This window comes from Panthera pardus, unplaced genomic scaffold, assembly GCF_024362965.1.
Source record: "Panthera pardus isolate Hobbes unplaced genomic scaffold, ASM2436296v1 HiC_scaffold_2, whole genome shotgun sequence".
In the NCBI taxonomy this organism is placed as follows: Eukaryota; Metazoa; Chordata; class Mammalia; order Carnivora; family Felidae; genus Panthera; species Panthera pardus.
In genome coordinates, this window is record NW_026526765.1 from 42,261,159 (window position 1) to 42,275,543 (window position 14,385).

Sequence of the window (14,385 nt, forward strand, 5' to 3'; positions counted from 1 at the left end):
AATAATTAGAAACACGAAATTGTGCTATAGTCTTATACATACACTTCTTTTTTTTAATTACATTTATTTATTTTTGACAGAGAGAGACAGAGCACAAGTGGGGGAGGAGCAGAGAGAGAATGAGACACAGAATCCGAAGCAGGCTCCAGGCTCCGAGGCATCAGCACAGAGCCTGACGCCGTGCTCGAACTCACAAACCGTGAGATCATGATCTGAGCCGAAGTTGGAACCTTAACCGACTAAGCCACCCCGGCGCCCCCATACACTTCTTTATTAGCACATTAAATAATAAGATCTAGTTGGTCCGCTACCTACCATATTTCAAATAGTGAGGAACATAAACGATACTTTGAGATACCGACAACTGTGATGTAATACGAAACACCCGTGATTTCTATTGGTGACAAAGTTGTAGGTATTTTTAATGCTACTGTGATGCGTTTGCTACATTTGTAACAGAAGGAAATGCTAAATTTCAGGTAGAAGTCAGTGAAAAGAGAGCCATAATTTTTTCCTATGTAAATCAACCGTCCCTTGTTAAGAAACCTTTGTTTAGAAACTGCTTGACTCCGGGGATTCCGAAGTAAGCGTGTAACCCAGTAGCGGCCAATGAGAGCAGAGACTGGCTTAGCTATAGGCATTTAAGCCAAAGTGGTAGCATCAGAGTGCATCCTGGGCCTTTGCTGGAAGCCTGGGGCGGTTCTTTCTGGTGGGTTTGCTAAAGAGGATTGGGTGTAGGCCTGGATCCTACATACCTTGCCCTCACTGGGGAAAACCGACCTCAGGATGAAGCCAGTACCGAGGAAAGCAGAGCTGAGAAGTGATCATTCACAACTTCCTGGCAACATTCCTCCTTTTAATGTGTTAATTATGGAAGCCAATACATTATCTGTTGAAGCCAGTTTGAGTGGGGTTTTCTGTTCATTGAAATCAAAGCGGTCATAACTAATACAGTCCCATAAAGCTGGCACAAAGTAGGTGGCTCATGAAGGAATGATGAATGAATTTCAAACAATGTGGCAACGTGATTAATATTGTTTGCTAGACTCATCTGTACAGAACTGGCTTGATTGTGTTTTAGAGGATGAAGGTATACTTAAAGCAAGCATTCCATGGGCTTTTGGTTGGCTGAAGGAATAAAAGAACTCCTCCATTGTCATTACTTTCTATTTTTAGCCTCGTATATTCCTCAGTGATACAACCAAGACCGCATAACACAAGTCTAGAGTCATTTGGGGCCACAGTTACAAACTAAGTCTGTGGCCCACTCACCCTGGGGAATAGCATGCAGTGATATAAAGGAAGAAGGTAGGTCTATATGTGCTGATATGGAAGCACCTCTAAGACTCTTCAAGAAGGAAATTACAAAACAGTAATGACAGTAAGGTTCCATTGTCATTAAAAACGAAATCTCCCAAGCAAAACTTTGAGTTTCTCTGTGAACATAGTGAGTGTATAAATCAAAGAAAAAAAGTCTGGAAGGTCACTCACGAAACACTAACAGTGGGCACCTCTGGGGAGGGAGGGGTATCGGGTGGCCGTGGTCACAGGAATGTCCTTTCTCTCTATTGTTCCCGTTTTTTTTTATACAAGGATAAAATAATTATGGATCGTTTGTGTAATCTAAAATAATTTATGATGAAAAAATAAGAACTCTGGCAGAAAGTGGACTATTCCCTTTTAGCCTGCTCCCCACCCCCCACCGAGGCGTCTGTCAGTATTCTCAGGGAAACTGAAGATAGCAGGGATGTGTCCATGATGCTCTGCTGCTCCCCTGATGCTGTGCCCATGATGCTTTGCTGCGCCCATGATGCTGTGCCCATGATGCTTTGCTGCGCCCACGATGCTGTGCCTGCGATGCCACGCTATACTCTCTGTACCTTGCCATGCCTATGAGGCCATGCCCTTTCCCTGGGACTCTCGTTCTGGCTGCTCCAGGAGCCAAGGAGATTCCACCCCATATAAAATGCTCCTGGGGTGGCCTACTGACCTGGATTCTCTTCTCAGTATCCTGACTCCAGCTGCCTCTTCTGCCAAACTACACACGGCCCAGATGATTTCTCCTGCAGATGGGAGAGGGAATCAGAGCATCTCACGGTCAGGGCAGAGGCCCCCAGGGAGACCCCTATCCCACGAACATTTGGGGTGGCCAATCCAGTCTATGCCTGTTGTGCAGACTGGGAATTTGAGTCTTAGAATGGGGAAGAGGTTTGTCCAAATGTGAGTTTAGTGCCAGAGTGAGACTCCGACCTGCCTCCCAGTTCAGAGCTCATTCAGGAGGGTGCCAAAAGTTCCCGCTGTCACAGCTCTCCTTTACGTAGAGATCTTGTCTCCAAGATGTCCCTGTCACAATGTGCATCTGTTACTTAAATCACACATTCAGCACTCAGCAACCTAGTTTCCCAGAGGAGCTGGGTTTTAGCATAGGAAGCAGATAGCAAGTTCCATTTTATTTTATTTATTGTAAAAAACAAAATTATAGGGACGCCTGGGTGGCTCAGTCGGTTGAGCGTCCGACTCCGCTCGTCGATGATCTCGCTGTCCGTGAGTTCGAGCCCTCGTCGGGCTCTGTGCTGACAGCTTAGAGCCTGGAACCTGTTTCAGATTCTGTGTCTCCCCTCTCTCATGGTCATGAGTTCGAGCCCCGCATCAGGCTCTGTGCTGACAGCTCAGAGCCTGGAGCCTGCTTCGGATTCTGTGTCTCCCTCGCTCTCTGCCCCTCCCCCGCTCATGCTCTGTCTCTGTCTCTGTCTCTCTCTCTCTCTCTGTCAATAATAAATAAACCCTATGGGGCGCCTGGGTGGCTCAGTCAGTTAAGCGGCCGACTTCGGCTCAGGTCATGATCTCGCGGTCCGTGAGTTCGAGCCCCGTGTTGGGCTCTGGGCTGATGGCTCAGAGCCTGGAGCCTGCTTCTGATTCTGTGTCTCCCTCTCTCTCTGCCCCTCCCCCGTTCATGCTCTGTCTCTCTCTGTCTCAAAAATAAATAAACGTTAAAAAAAATTATAAGAAAATAAATAAACCCTAAAAAAACAAAAAAACAAAATTGTAATGACACAAGTGAACATATTAAAATAATGTATTTCTGCCATCCTAATCCTGTTTCGTGTGTGCAGACGTCTTACGTTGCTCTAACATACATACTTTGCACACGCGTTTATGCACACAGCTATAATCATTTCATAAGGATTTTTTTAACTTTGTTTCACTTAATATTGTACATCTTCCCCATTTTCCACATCGCTTTCTCCTGCCTTCTGCAGAGTATTTCATCATGTAAATAAACCATATTTACATAAGTACATCTTCATTGTTCTTCTAAAATATTCCAAACATACAGGAAAGCACAGGAACGATACGCGACACAGGTTCACAAATACTGATACTTCACAAATATTTTTGAGACCTTTTTCAAGAAAATAAACCATTACAGGTACAGCTGGAGCTGTCTTCTGTACAATGGACTCTAATCTCCCAGGACAAGCGACATAACTTGCAAGGCTCAGTGCAAAGTGAAAATGCAGAGACTGGTGTTCAAAAATCATTATGAATTTCAAGACAGTGACAGCAGAGCGTTCCAAGAAGCATGGGGCATTTCTAAGTGTGCGGCCCAGGGTGACCGTGCAGGATGCACACCCACGAAGCTGGCCCTCAGGCCCCCTCTCCTGTCACATTCCTGAAAGTGATCTGTGTCTTTGCTGTCCCATGTTTACGCTTTTCCTTCATACACATGCATTGCCCAACATTATGGAGTATTAGTTTACATATTTTAAAATATTACGTAAGTGGCATACCAACGTGTATCCTTAGACTGCTTGCTTGTCTCGCCTATTGTTTTTGGGATTAATCCATGCGGATTCATGAAGATGTTATTGATTTTCACTATCGTCTAATATTCCATTATGAGATCTCACCACAGTTCATTTTTTGTAGAACCCTTCTCTTTTTACCATAATTACTAATGCTGCAGTGAACAGCCTTGGACACAGTTCTCTGTGCACATGTAAGCTTCTGTCTGCTCTCTGTGAGGAGGTGTGGAATCGAACTGCTCTGTCTTACCACATGTTGGGGTTGTTTCCGATTTTTTCCCTGGCATCAATGTGCTCCCCTTACGTGTCTCCGCTTGGAGATGCCCCACAGATATCCAACCCCCCTTGGGAGACTTCCCCCTAGTTGTGTTTCCTCTAAGACTCATCACCTACTGAATCCAGAAACTGGATGTCCTGTAATCCTCCGCCCCGCCCCCATTTCCTACCTATGACCAAAGCCTACTGATTCCCGGTCTAAACTATGGCTTCCACTCATCCACTCCTTCATATCCTTCTTGCTACCTTCATTGTCTTGGCTTAGGATCCTCCCTCTCCCCTGGGCACTTCTCCCAGCCCCTCCAGCCTCCAGCCTCCCAACTTGTTGCAGAACCTATGACTCTAGTGAACTGCATTTTGACTAGTCTCTCTCGCATGCATGTGGTGGAGATCAAAGCTGTGAGTTATACAAGAGCAAAGACTATATCATGGTTCCCATTTGGGGGCCTGTAGCACAGTATCTGACACCCAGCAGGTTGTGAAAATATTTGTTGAATCAAAGTGTATGTAAACATCATGCTGTAGTTTCCCCATCTTTTGAATCAGACCCGTAGGATAAATTCCCAGAGGGAACGTTATGGATGACTTAGGATAATGACTTCGTAAGTAAACTTGACCCACAGAAAATTCTGGGTCAGGTAGGGTAGATAGGATGATCCTCACCAAGGAGTCATTTTCCCAAGGTCTCAAAGCCAAAAAGTGACAGAGCGTCAAGAAGAGGTCTTCAAGTCTTGCCATCGGCTTGTCTTATTTGATAGGGATACTAAATTTAGATGGTGCCCTTTAATGTCAGGTGACTGTCTCTTTAAATGTTGCTGTTCTGGTATACATGTAACAACCTGGTAGAATTCACATCTCTGGAAGAGCAAAACAGAACAAAATAACCCTCACATCTATGAGCCTTTGTTTCAGTATCTATCAAATGGGCAGACGATCTCTTTGCTCTGTGGACAGATAAGGAAGAAGCACCTTTCTTTTCCCCTACCCCGATCCATCCTTCCCATGCTTAGTGCACAGTTATTTATGAAACCGAGGAGGGTGAATGAAAAACAGCTCTCTGCAAAAGTGACTTAATGCCCCTCACCTGCTGATCTGGAAGCCCTTTAATCATTAGCATATGAAAGAGAAATCTGCTAAGTGTATTCCCAAAAGGTACTGGTGATTTCATAGGCTAACCCTCCAGGAAGAAAAGGGCATTGACTAACACTAGAAATGCCTTGCTTATGATGGATTTTCAAGCGCCCAAGATCCCCACCCCCCAACTCTGAGACCCTAGAATGACACCATCTAGTGCATCTTTCCAAAGGCTCAAGCCCTGCACATGCAGCCCTGCACACGCCTGGCTTGCGGTCCTGGCTCTGCCCCTGGAGGGCTGCGTGGCTTTGGCCACATTCTCCTTACCTGTACGGTGAAGGGGTAGGGAACGCCTTCTCCCCTGCACCTCTGCAGCTCTCAGGTTCTGTGTTCAGCGAAAGGTGGAGGTGGCTGTCAGAATTGACAACACAAAGCAGGTGTTTATTAGTTCCTCTTGGCTCGAATTTCTGCCTCCTGGACAGAAACTGGGAAATAGGTGTGTTTCTGATTCCCTGGCATGGGTCACAGAATCCGAGTTGTGGGTGGCCGGCAGGAAACCCAAGTGATTCTAAAGACCCAGGTCCTAGTGCTCTCCCTCCCTCAAAGAAAGTTCACCATGCCCTGATCCGTGAATAGAATACAGCCCGGTCGTCAGCCACCTTGTTCTCTGATTTATCCATGGCACCTAGCGCAGCGGCTGGCACGTAGTAGGTGCTCATTAAATATTGGCTGAACGATGGGTAGTTTCTCGTAGGAAGCGTCATCTAGGGGAGCCTCTTAAATGCAGATTCCTGGGCCCACTGCAGAGCTACCCGATTGTAATCCTGGTAGCAGAGCCCAGGTGGCCGTTGTGCCCTCCAGAGTTTGAGAGCCACAGTTATAAGCGTCTGAATAAAGTATGCTCCTAGGATCAGAAGGGAGAAAATGCTGTTGTTTTTAATTTTGAGCATTTGTCAGTGGTGACTATAATCAAGTGAAAAAGGTTCATATTGCTGTCGCCATTTCTGTGGAACATGGAGGAGTCTGGGCTTTGCCGGGTGTATGTGCAAAGCAAACTTTCACTAATCTCAGGAGAGGCGAGGCCAATAAAAAGGCAGAGCAGATAGGAGCGAGCCACATGAAGTCCAAGTTTGGCATTATTATTGCCCTTCACTTGGAAGTCATAAAACAAGAAATGTGCCACCGTTCCGGCTTCTTGGGAGTGGTTAGCTGGTGTGAGGTTTTTTTCAATTCCTTTCAAGGGTCTGTGGCTTGGACCAGACAGATTCGACCAGACCTGGGTTCGAATCTCGGCTGCGTCTCTAACTGCTTGGTCTTGGGCTAATCACTTTAACCCCTCTTAAGCTTTAGTTTCCTCAGTCATTACGTGGATATCATAATGCCGACTACTCAGGGTTGTTGAAAACAACCTGAGATGATACACATTCAGGTACCTGGCCCATGTGTGGTATGGAAAAGCGAAGTTTTAGCCAGTAACCTATAAACGGCTATCATATTGGAGCTGCAGGGTTCAGGAAAGGGTCGTTTAGTTTAGCTCCTTTGTTTTATCTTTGTGCAGGGGCCATGCTAATCTTCTCTGTGTCGTTCCAATTTTAGTATACGTGCTGCCCAAGTGAGCACAGCTCTTTTGTTTTAAAGGCAGGGAAACAGCCTGACGGAGGGCAAGCAAATTGCACAAGATCACCTAGCACCTTAGGTTTCTTGAGGGCTTCTGTTCTCAACGTAGATCTTTGAGTTTTTCCATGGACCAGAGAGGGTGAGGAGGCTGAGCTCTGTAGGTGGCTTGTGATGGAGGCATTTTGAAATGTGCTTTTGAAAAGAAAGCTACATATCTCAGGTGGGGAGTCTTATCACCTGAGTTGTTTGCCAGCCAGAAGCCTGTTCTGAGGACATAGTGATTGGTGAGAAAGTCCTTGAAGCTGCTCAGTTTGTGGCTCTTCTGTCGACACCAGAGTTTAAGGACACCAGAGTTTCGAGCACTGTTGAGGCCTTCCCTGGGAGGCCCTGTCTGGTACTGTGGTTGTGTAAGGCCAAAGCCTGGAGATGGCTGGCCTTGGGGACTCCCCAAGTCTGGCCTCTCAGCTGCAAGGGGCTCAACGCCAGTCACAGGCCATGCTGGATCTGGTAGGGACATCTCTGGAAACTTGTCCTGCAGGGTTCTGACTGGGGTCTGTGGGCAGCAGCAGCAAAGTCCTTGGTGCCAATGACGCTGACCTTGGTGACGGTGATGACGATGAGGGAGGACGAGCCCAGCTATCTGCCAGGTGCAGGGCCCAGCAATTTCTTTTACGTGCACTGATTTGTGCAACCCTCACAAGAACCCTATGGGGAGGAAACTGTGGCTCAGAGAGGTTGAGTAAATGACCAAGGGCACACAGCTAGCGAGCACAGGATTCAAATCCGGATCTACAGGAGTCCAAGGCAGCCAGCAGCCTGTGAGTGCTGGAAGAAAGGAAAGTAACACCGGCCCATTCCTTCAAGGGACGTGTATTTTCTCCCCATTTTTACAGATGAGGAAACAGAGGACCAGAGTTTAGTGTTTTTCCCCATGAGGTCAGGCACCGTGCCAAGCACTTTACATATTTTACCTCTTCACTCATCATAACATCCCTATGAAGTAAGTAATTCTATGATTTCCACTGGTGTAGATGAGGAAACCAAGGCCTGACACTAGATGATTGGCAGGGGTTCAGAACCAGACAGTCTGACTGCGGTGGTGGGGGGGGGGGTTGCCCATGCTCTTGATCTCCTGAGTTGCCCAATACTGAGACAAGATGTAGCAGGACTGGACCAGGACCCAGGACTCCTGAATCCCAGACTAGTGCTCCAAGGCTAGATGGAGGCTCTCTGTTGGGATTCTTTATTCCTTAAAAGCGCGCTGGCCTAAAGCCCAAAGAGTGAAATCACGCCCTGCGGTTCTGGGAACCTCAGACTGGAGAAGAAGGAAGCTCTTGCTCTGGTGTTCAAGTCTGAGCAGGTGTACTGAGAACTCTCCCTGTTTCCTCCTCTGGCTGGGAGGGAGCCCACGCAGGGTGGGCAGGGTGGGCAGGGTGGGGCAGCCCTCCTGAGTGCCAGTGGGGGAGGAGAGCAGGAGGCAGGCGTGCCCAATGAAACAGGCCTAAATCTTCCCTCCTTAGGCCTTTATCCAGGTGGTGCCCTCATGTGCTGCCTGGCAAACAGCAGGGCATGATGATGAGAGTCCAAGGTTACAGTCAGGAGGCCTGAGTTCTGGTTCTGGCACCATCGGCTCCGGGCAGTTTCCTTATCTATTCAACGGGTGGTGGGGGTGTGGGGGGTATCAAAATCCTCTGGGTTCTATAGTTAACACATTATTTATTAAGCACCTACTGTGTGCCAGGCCCTGGAGATATAGCAAATGGGAAAGCAGATTTAGTCCCTGCCTTCATGGGTCTTAGGGTCTAGTAAGGAGAGACGTGAAGACCAAATCTTCACTGAAACAAATGTAAAATGGCAGCTATGGCCAGTGTTTTATTTTTATTTTTTTAAGTTTATTTATTTATTTTGAGAGAGAGAGAGAGAGAGAGAGAGAGAAAGGCACGGTGTGTGTGTGGGGGGGGGGGGGGGAGGGGAGAATCCCGAGCAGGCTCCATGCTGTCAGGGCAGAGCTCCATGTGGGGCTGGAACTCAAGAACTGTGGGATCATGACCTGAGCTGAATTAAGAATTGGATGCTTAACCAACTGAGTCACCCAGATGCCCCTAAAGGAAAGGCCTGTAGAGCTAACGGGGCCCATGGCGGTGGGGGGTGGCGGGAGAAAGAAGGGGTTGACAGTGTGAAGGGCAGTGGGGACCCAGCCGCTGAAGATGTGGTTACTAGGTAGATGGCTGCTGGTCAGTGGAAAGCACTGTGTGTGGGTGCGGGTATTGAGAGGGTTCATCAAAGGAACTGGGAGGCCAGGGGGCCTGGGGAAGCGGGCATGTGAGCCATGCATGGTAAGAGAAGTCATGGAAGTTTATTCAGGGGTAGGGGAGTGAAGACAGACCGGAGGGAGATGGTCAAACTTAACAGAATATGAGTCAATGCATTTTTCAAGGAAAAGAAAAAAAAAAAAAAAAGGCCACCTCCTTTGAGGAGCCTTCCCTGATTTCTCCACCTTTGACCTATGGTTTTCCTCCCTCTCTGGTGTTGCAGCTCAGGCAGAAAACCTCAAACCTCTGGGGCAGTCGGACCTGAGCTTATGTACTGTGTCTTCCTGCTATTGAAATGCACAGTGACTTCAGACCAAGTCCTCTGCCTTCTCGGGCCTCAGTTTCCCCAGCTGTGCAGAAGCAGGTTGTCTCAAAGGACCCGCCCAGCGCTAACGCAACGTGATTCGCTCTGGCAGGAGCGGGGGGCTGCCCGCATTGCTGCGCAGGCACCGGGCCGCTGGCTGGGGCATCGTCACCGGGCTGCGGGCGCTTTCCTCCGGACCGGGGGCTGCGAGCGAGGACCCCGGCGCCAGACGTGGCGCAGGAAAGTGGGGGCGCGACCCCCGGCTCGCGCGGGCACCGCGCGGCCCCGCCCCCGCAGCCAGCGGCCCTGCGGCAGCCGGGCCCTGAGCTCCGCCCTCCGCCTCCCGCCGGCCTCGCTCCCTCCTCCCGCCTCCCTCGCTTGCTCGCTCGCTCCCTCCCCCCGGCCGGCTCGGCGCTGACTCCGCCGCACGCTGCAGCCGCGGCTGGAAGATGGCGGGGAACGACTGCGGCGCGCTGCTGGACGAAGAGCTCTCCTCCTTCTTCCTCAACTATCTCGCCGACACGCAGGTACGGCCAGCAGGGGCCGCGGGCCGGGGGCCAGGGGTGCTGAGCTGCGGGGGCTGCCGTCGCAGCCGCGGAGGCCGGGAGGCGACGGTGGGTGCATCGGGGGTTCCCGGCTGCGGAGCCCCCCTTTCCTTGCACCCCGAGAGGATCTCTGTTTCGGAGGTAGGGAGCTGGGGGCTCCCCCCGCGCAAGCCGGAGCGTGGGGGGAGCTACGGCCGCTGGGGAGGGTCTGGCCTCGGGTGCTTGGAGTCTGCCCCCCCGCGCCGGCAGAAGTGGGGGTTACCGCGTTTCCTTGGGGAGGTGGAGCCGCGCCAAGGTGTGGGGGACCCTCAGGCTGGCCCTGGGTGCTGGAGGCGCGCCCTCAGACTGCCGGCACTTGCTGCCGTACTTTCACGTGGACTTGTGGCCCCGGCTCAGGCGCCTGCCCGGGTCCCCCGAGTGCCCTGGTCCTCCGGTCTCGGGTGCCCGGAGTGCTGCTGCTGGCCCCCCGCGGCTCCCCATCGGCGCCTGCAGCGCAGAGTTTCCTGCCGGTTGCCGGCTAAGGGCTTAGGGGGTCTGCGGGGCACGTGGACATGCGGCCGGAGATAGCACCTTCCTGGTTTCGCTACCGGCCGATCCCCCGGGGGGAAAAGCACGGCAGGATGGGGGTGGAAAGGCTGTCTGGGGGCGCCTGGGTCCCCCCTGCGGCGCGCGGCCCCGGTGCGCGCCCGGCGATGCTGGGGGAAGGGAAGGCGAGGCGGCGTCCCGGGCTCTGGCTGCGCCTGGGAGCCCCACCGGCGACACGCGCGTGACAGGAGAGGGTGCTCTGGTGTGCCGGGGCGGGGGGAGGCGAGAGAGCTGGTGACTTGGAGACGGGGAGCGGGGGGGGGGGGTGCTGCTGCTGGGACGAGCCGCCACCGAAAATGCCTGCACTAGGCGTACGCGCCCCCCACCCCTTCCTTGGTTTTCCCCACCCCATGCCTGTTGCAAGCATAAAGTTTGGCCCCATAGTTATGGCTTTTTCTCCCGGCGCCCGGCTGCGGGTAGCGGGGAGGCTGGGGATGCGGCGGAGGCGAGAATGAGACCCCGGATGCGGGCGCACGGCTGGGCGCGGAGAGGGGGCCGCCGGGCGGAACCGGGCGCGGCTCGCGAGGGCTGGTTTGGTACCTGGAGTCGGAGCGCCGGTGCCGGCTCGTTTTGCATAACACTGGAAGGGAGGGGGAAGGCGGAGGGGGGGCGGGCGGTGGGAGGAGAGAGAGGGAAACTTTGCTTCTTGTTATAATCTGCCTGTCTTTGGGCGGCAGCAGCTGTCATGGGACCGGGTGGGCGGGGAGAGGCTTGCAAGCTGACTCCTAGCCGTGAGACTCGACTTGGAGGGGACGCGCAGCAGCCGAGACGTTCAGCTCCGGGCGGCGACTCCCGGCTGGCGGCTGGGACGGCGCGGCGTGGCGGGGTGTCGCGGAGAGGAAGCCCGCCGCGCGCGGGAGAAGGCCGACCCTCGCCCGCTGCAGACATCCATGCGTCAGGGAGCCGCGGGGCCTCGTGGTCGGTGGCGGGCGTGCTGGGGTGGTTTCGGGGCTGGGGCCGAGGGGGTGGTGGCGTGTGATCGCGCAGTCTTAGGGCCGGGGGTGGGGTGGGTAGTGTGTGTGATGAGCGGTCTGCGCGCGCGGGTGTGTGTGTTTGTGTGCACACGCCGCGCGCGCCGGGCGCGTACCTTTACCTCTGACGAAACTGCAGTGGAGCTCCCGCGGCGGTCACCGGGCGCCGTCGCCCGCCCCGCGCCCACGTCTACTCGGAAGGCAGATCCCAGCCCCAGCACCACCGCCGCCCCCCTCCCCAGCCCCAGCCGACAGCCTGGGCCTAGGAGGACTGGGTGCGGGCGGGACAGAGCTGCCCCCGGGAAAGTTCTGTCCTCATCCCTTGCACTTGTCTGGGGGTGCCTCCAAACCTCGCGACTGAGACTCGGGTGAAGGAAGCCTGAAATAGCAGGAGACTCGTTCGGTGACCCAGAGCAAAAACCGTCCGTTCTGGACCCTGGTTTTAACTCCATCTTTAGTGTTCTTTGGCTCACCAGTGATTCATTATTTGCCCTTTAGTCTTGCAGTGGGCCTACCCTGCAGGGATATTTCACCCAAGGAAACTAGAAAATTGGGTAATCGGGTGTCAGCAGAAGCAGTGCAGTGAAAGTTAATCTGGGACGTTTGCTTTTTTTATTTAACCACGTGACAGGCAGAGGCTCCTCTGGTGATCTTTGCCGGCCCAACTTGGGAAATGTAATTGATAGGGGAGCTTTGCAGCCACCCCTAGAAGGTTCATAGAGCCCAGCCGGAAGAGGACCTGGGCGGGCCATCGCGTGCCTCCTCATTTTACAGTTGGGGTTAGAGGCTGCGAGGGGTGAGCGGCTTGTACAGGACCACGCAGCCAGCGGGTGACAGAGCCACCCAGGGCTCCTGACTCCAGGTCCTGTGTGTTACCTCGAAATAGCACTGGACTTGGAGTCAGAAGGCCTGAGTGGAGTCGCCTTCCCCACTCTCTGGCTGGGTGACCCCAGAGCGAGCCATTTGAACTCTCTGAGCCTCCTTTCCTCCATCTGTCAAATGGGGCTGGTGTTGCAGGCAAGAGAAGAGGAGGTCGAGGTGGTGGGGGTGAGCTCTGCTTGCATGTGAGATGTCTGGTTGTTCCTGCAACTCCCTCTCCTCTTCCAGACCCTCCCTGTCCCTCCCTCCATTCCCGACCCCCCCCCCCCAAGGGGTGGGGAAAGCGAATAAAAAGCTAATTTATTGTCTTTATCCAAAAGACTTGTCTTTGGTGGCTAATCCAGAGTTAGAGAGAGGGAGGACTTGTGTTTAGGAGACTTAACTTTTACCCATTCGGGCCAAAGTTCAGAAATTCTGCAGACCGAGGATTGTGAAAGTCTCTTGGAAAGGTTTGGGGCACGTATCCCAGAGGACTTTGGGTTGGCTTCACCTTTGCCCAGCCTGTGCCCCTTGCCTCCAGTGCCCTCACCCACTGTTCCTGCATGGCCCTCTCGAGCAGGCCTTCCTTTCCTGGCTTGCTCTGCTTTGTGTCTCTTTTGGTTTTCTTAGTCTATGTGATACAACCAAGCATTTTGTGTGTGAGTCCTGTGGCCCAGTAAGATTCTGGAACTAGAGTTGTGCCTTTCATCTCTTTGTGGCCCCGTGGCACCTGCCACCGTGCTGAATTCCTTTGCTTGGCTCTTGGCTAGGCACGTGAATTACAGGGGAAGCTCCTAGGCGGTCCCTGAGACAGCTGGGCAGTCAGTATGGGTAGAAAGGAATGCAGAAAGCTACAGCTATAGGCCATGACTTAGGCTCTAAAGGCCACACAGTAAGCTCACACTAAATATGGGTTGTTTGAAGTCACTTGGGACATCAATCATAGATAGATGCCCAAAATGTCAGAGCTTTACAAATCATGTGGTCTGATCTCTTACCACTTAAAAATATTCAATTATAGAATTGTTAGAAAATACTGGCAAGCATGAAGAGGAAATTGAAAATAGGTAATCTTACCCAAAGGTAACCCCTGTTAATTTTTATATATATTTCCAGACCTTTCTTTCCCACTGATTCCTATCGATTATATCTTTTGCACAAAAATGGAGTCACTCCTATCGATTATATCTTTTGCACAAAAATGGAGTCACTCATTATATACTAATTGTAACTTGGAATCATGCTGTTGTAATATGCTTTTTTTTTCTCCTCCAAACAATATGCTGTGATTGTCTTTCCACATTAATAAATATTCTACTTAATATCATACTATCTGAATGGTTATATAGTATTTCATTGAGGGTTGAACCAAAATGTATTTAATGAGTCCTTTATTGTTAGTCATTTTAGTTGTTTACAATTTTTGTTGTTCTTGTAAGCCATGCTGAAATGAATATCTTTGCATATGTCTTCTTTCCTTCATTTAAATTCCTAGAAGTGAAATTACTCTGTCAAAGGAACTATGCAGGCGTTTGGGAAACACATTTCTGGATTGCCTTCTAGAAGGATTGTGGTAATTTACACACTTACCAGCATTGTGTGGGAATGCCTGGTTCCCTGTAGCCAGAAAACTTGGTATTTTAATTGGTTTACATTTTTGCCAGTCTGTTCATCAATAAATTCTTTTAACCTTTTGTTTTAACGTGCATTTCTTTGATCACTTGTAATGCTTCCCCCCTGCCCCCCCATATGATGATTTTTGGTTCTGTTCTGTAAAATGTCATGTTTATGATTTGGCCCATTTCTCAATTGGTGTCCTATCCCCTCAGTGTTCTAAAATTGGACCTGAGTACTGAGAAGGGGCCCCGTCACATGGAGATTTGGGAAAGTGGCTTGAACTCCTAGTGTTCACCTGTTGGGTATGCAGTGTTGCAGCTTCCATAGCCCCCCAGCTTCCATGGCCCCCCATGCCAGGGCTAACTTCTTTTCCAAGTCAACATTGCAGGCATCTAGAGGGGAAGGTTGGAGTGCAGCCTT

The 14,385-nt window shown here is 51.4% G+C and overlaps 1 protein-coding gene and 1 non-coding gene across 3 annotated transcripts in view; one reads left to right on the forward strand and one right to left on the reverse strand.

Moving 5' to 3' along the window:
- Positions 1–6,668: 6,668 nt before the first annotated feature.
- On the reverse strand, positions 6,669–6,776 carry LOC128778414 (U6 spliceosomal RNA). Its single transcript, XR_008424005.1, has one exon. It is a non-coding gene; the product is annotated as a U6 spliceosomal RNA (small nuclear RNA).
- A 2,781-nt stretch (positions 6,777–9,557) lies between these two features.
- The window catches only part of PPARGC1B (PPARG coactivator 1 beta), a 111,584-nt gene continuing 106,756 nt past the window's right edge, over positions 9,558–14,385 (forward strand). Inside the window, exon 1 of one of the 2 annotated variants that reach the window (XM_019464394.2) lies at positions 9,558–9,916. In XM_019464394.2, coding sequence (XP_019319939.2) covers positions 9,839–9,916 — 78 coding nt within the window. In that variant the 5' untranslated portion in view covers positions 9,558–9,838. The remainder of the gene's footprint in view (positions 9,917–14,385) is intronic. The other variant, XM_019464395.2, reaches the window with a different exon arrangement.